Raw genomic sequence first — 4,158 nt, forward strand, 5'->3', positions numbered from 1 at the left:
TTTGGTGTTGTCTAAATTCCTCTAACAACAAATATCAAGTTTAACTTTAATCAAAATAAAACTTAATAGCTAACTTGACCTCAAAGTATCTATGACTAGGCTGATTATATTTATTTGCATGTATTTGTGTTGAAAACTACTTCATGTGTTAAAAAGGTAGTTTGACGAGTTCAGGGTATTATTTTATATTTTTTTTAAAAGACTAATTATGATTTTTGTTCATGAACTTTAACATATATCAAATTATGTTTCTGAACATTTAAAGACGTTAAAAATCCCCCGTAAACTATTGAGCTTGTTAGATTTAAGAATTTTTGTCTAATTTTAATAACAAAAATTTAACATGGATAAAAGTTTAAAGTATAATTTGGAACATATGAAAGTTCAAGGAGTGTGGTTTGATAGATATCAAAGTAAGGAGAATGATTTAGTACATAAACAATCACTAATTTAGTAAAATTAAATAAATTAAACAAAAATTATGAAAAAGAAATATAAAATTCTTATTTATGTGGCGCCAGAGGGGAGGGGCGGCGCACTTGGTCTTTCTTGTTGTTTCGTAAACCGGGTGCTGTATACCTCACCTCGCTGCTTAGGGGATTCATTCATTTATTCTTCTTCTTTTTTTTTAATAAATTATTATTATTATTATTATTAAAAATCAGAGAAGCAATTACAATTCGATTCTCCTTCTTCTTCTTCACTCCTGTCTCTCTCTTCTTTTTGGCAAAGTGAAACCTTTTATTGAAAACTAAGAATAAATTAAGTTTAGTGAAATGGGTATTCCTTCGGAAATGAGGGATTTTTGGGTCAAACGTAGTCAAAGAGAACCTGCCTTACTCATTGCTTCGCCAGCTGAAGAACGCAAGATTTTCAACGCCAAGCATTGCACTCAAGGTACGTTCGATCACATCATCTTCATCTTCTTAATTACCATTCATTCTTGAAGAGAAAAAAAGGAATACAAAACGTGATTTGATCAATAAATTGTTTTAGTAAACCTTTCAATTCGAATGATTTAGATTGAAACTATAAAAATGTTTGTTTGGTTGGTTGCCTAATTCACATTTTTACAGTTTTTCTTTTCTGGGTTTGGATGAGAATAATGAATTAAGCTTGCCTTTTATTTAAAAATCTATTTTTTAAATGCAATTTCTGAAATACCCAATTGACTTTATTTTCTTAATCTCTCCAATCTGTTGCCTCTTATGCCCATTTTATTGGCATTTTCTTAGCAACCAACCAACCAATGACACCCAAACCGAAATTGTTGGTATGAAATATGATAAGAGTGCCATCATCTCTTGTTTATTATTGGTTACATGATTTTGCAGAAGGTGTGCGTGCTGGATTCAAGGCAGCTTCCATTGCGTGTGTTGCTACTGCTGTTCCCACTGTATGTTTTAGTTTTTTCTCAAGTGGATCTTTATTGCAATTTTCATTCCATTTCCTTTGTTTGATATTAGTTTAACTAGGAATGGGGTAGAAGGAATTTCGTTACAGTATTTGGTCCATTCTGCTGCTTATTTTTGGGAACCCTTCTCCCAACTTTTCTAAATTCTTATCCCATTTGAAGAGAAGATGTGATATCTTGAGAGGGTTTGCTTACTTTTCTTGTGACAAAGTATTAGAATTCCCTGGAATAGAATTTCCTTCTTTTGGCACTGATAGCATTAGCTTATTTAGCTAGGTTTGTTCTGGTATTTTTCTTGTTTTCTTTCAACAGCTTTCCCAATCTTGTTTAGCTCTGTCTAATTACTCCTTGTAAGGATTGGTCTATAAATAAAGAGCTCTCTCTGTTAAGGGGTTAACTTTTAACAAACCTTCTGAGAGGTTTTACTAACATCTCTCTCTTTTGTTCATTAGTTCTTACAGGCACTGTTACCTTTTACGACTTTGTCTAGTTCTTTGCCTTCATTTTTAATTTTGTGTACAGCCCACTCTCCAGTAAAGACCCTTACTGTGCTTCTCTGAAGAAATGATGAACAGGCAAAAGAGGCCTATGACGAAAGTAGTAGATACTTTACTAAGCAACTTAATAGAGATAAATGAACTGAGATGTCATGGCTTTCACATCTAATTTGATTCAATGATTGTAGTTTCCATATCAGAATCAAGAGTCATTAGTTGTCCTTCACCTTTGGATCTTTCAGCCATGAGTGTAGGCATTAACCAGTTAAACATTCCTGAAAAAGTATCTAGTAGAGCATCCTATGTTTTAAAAAAGAAAAGTTAATGCAGACCTTCATAATCTCAAATTATTTGGGTGACTGTCATCTTCATTCATACTTGGTCTACTATATTTCGAATGGATCTGATGATTTGTGTTGGTTCATGTTCTTAGTTGATCGCTGTTCGGAAAGTTCCTTGGGCAAAGGCAAACCTCAACTATACAGCTCAGGCGCTAATTATTTCTGCTGGTATGTATGCCCATCACTTAATACTTAGTAAACCTAAGATACTGGAATAACATTAAATTTTAACATTTGCATCTTGTTCCAAGAGTTCTTCATTGTGGTTGATTTCTCATGTTGTGTCAATTTATTGTTGACAGCATCAATTGCTTCATACTTCATCACTGCTGATAAAACCATCTTAGAGTGTGCAAGAAGAAATGCTCAGTTCGAACAAGCCTTAAGAAACCAAGACTGATATGGGGAAACTCTGTCTCAAGTCTCTCAGTTTAAATAATTTGCATACAGCACAGTTCTTCGTCGTAGAACTTGAGGCTGACAGCACTTATCCCCATCCAAACCTCCCTCTGTTTTATGTATTAAAGTACCCTTTCACCATTTGTTTTTCTTAATGTAACTGTATGTAATCAATTTTAACACAATGCTTTTTGGCTTGTGCATTTCAGCAGAGGGTATGGCTTTTCTGGTCTTATTTGTGTTTAATTTCCTTATGAGTAGTTCCTCAACAAAATCTATCTGAAGTTAAAAGTGTATGCAAACAATTAGCCTTTTCAATTTTTAATTCATTTATAGACGAAATAAGTTAAGATGAAATCAAGATTATTAATTTAATATTTCATCTGTTATTAGTAACCATAATCTTAAAGTTTATAAGAAAATTGAAAAAGTTTGGAATATATTTTTATATTGTGGTTAATGTTTTACAATAAGTCAAAATATGACGATGTTAATTACATTGCACATAGTACCTCGACTAGAACCCTTGCAATGTTTTCATAAACTTTAACCTTTGCATAAATTCTGCCAAACTGTCCAACTTTCTTTCTCTGGGCATCTTTGTTTATTCCAAGCCTTTGATCATTGGATACAACTATCTCAAAGTAATGAAAATGAATAAGATACTCAACTAAGGAAAACATTAAAATAAGACACTTTAATCTCTCTTTGAATCAGATATGTATATAAAAATACATTCAGATAAAGGAAACTTAGAAAGAAAAAGAAGTACCAAGTTACTTCATTTTTTTTTTCCTTTCAATAGTTATTGAGTACTGTAAAATGGCTCAGAATGTGCAAAAAACAAGTGAAAATGCAATTGAAGATGCCAATGTAGCTGATGATTTTTACTATTGGAATCTCAATGAAGATTTCTGTGCCAATTCTCAGTTTAAATCCATACATTTCAGCTCTGATGAATCAGCTAGCTCTATTGGATCAGTATCCTCATCTGACTTACTTGATGATAATGATGATGATGATGCCTTATCAAATTTATCTCCAAAAACTTATGTACTACATGAATTTTCTCACCCAACAACGAAATCCCAAGTTACTACAAAGTGAGAATTTTTGTTTTATTTTTTACAGGCTCAATTACCACAAAAGATATTTCCAATTAAGAGCAATATATTTTAATTTACATTTTTTTTATTGGATTGCAGAAAAGGGCTTTCGAGGTATTATGAAGGGAAGGCCAAAACATTCTCATCACTTTTAGAAGTGAAATATGTACAAGATTTAGCCAAGAAACAAATCCCTTTTATGAAGAGAGGCCATAGAAGAAGTAGAACCTATTTATAGTCCCCAAAGTATCATTATATCAATGAAAAATAATACAAGAAGGGACTCTACTCAGCCTCTCATTCCACTGTATAGATTTTTCAAAACTACTGAATAAGTTAACTAAGCAGCATATTATTGATTCTATCGTTACGAAATATCTCAAAAATATCTAATTATATTT

The 4,158-nt window shown here is 32.1% G+C and overlaps 1 protein-coding gene across 1 annotated transcript; it reads left to right on the forward strand.

Moving 5' to 3' along the window:
* Positions 1 to 526: 526 nt before the first annotated feature.
* On the forward strand, positions 527 to 2,886 carry LOC115710757 (early nodulin-93). Its single transcript, XM_030639110.2, has 4 exons — positions 527 to 897; positions 1,335 to 1,396; positions 2,345 to 2,420; positions 2,555 to 2,886. The coding sequence occupies exons 1-4, from the start codon at positions 777 to 779 to the stop codon at positions 2,650 to 2,652; spliced, it is 357 nt and encodes a 118-aa protein (XP_030494970.1). The 5' UTR covers positions 527 to 776; the 3' UTR covers positions 2,653 to 2,886.
* Positions 2,887 to 4,158: the final 1,272 nt, after the last annotated feature.

This window comes from Cannabis sativa, chromosome X (genome assembly GCF_029168945.1).
Source record: "Cannabis sativa cultivar Pink pepper isolate KNU-18-1 chromosome X, ASM2916894v1, whole genome shotgun sequence".
Taxonomy (NCBI): Eukaryota; Viridiplantae; Streptophyta; class Magnoliopsida; order Rosales; family Cannabaceae; genus Cannabis; species Cannabis sativa.

Excerpts from the sequence above, each read along its gene's own strand:
- LOC115710757 (XM_030639110.2), top strand. The coding sequence starts at position 777 with ATGGGTATTCCTTCGGAAATGAGGGATTTTTGGGTCAAACGTAGTCAA. Across the intron at positions 898-1,334 it reads CGCCAAGCATTGCACTCAAG|AAGGTGTGCGTGCTGGATTC; the intron begins GTACGTTCGATC and ends ATGATTTTGCAG. Across the intron at positions 1,397-2,344 it reads TTGCTACTGCTGTTCCCACT|TTGATCGCTGTTCGGAAAGT; the intron begins GTATGTTTTAGT and ends TCATGTTCTTAG.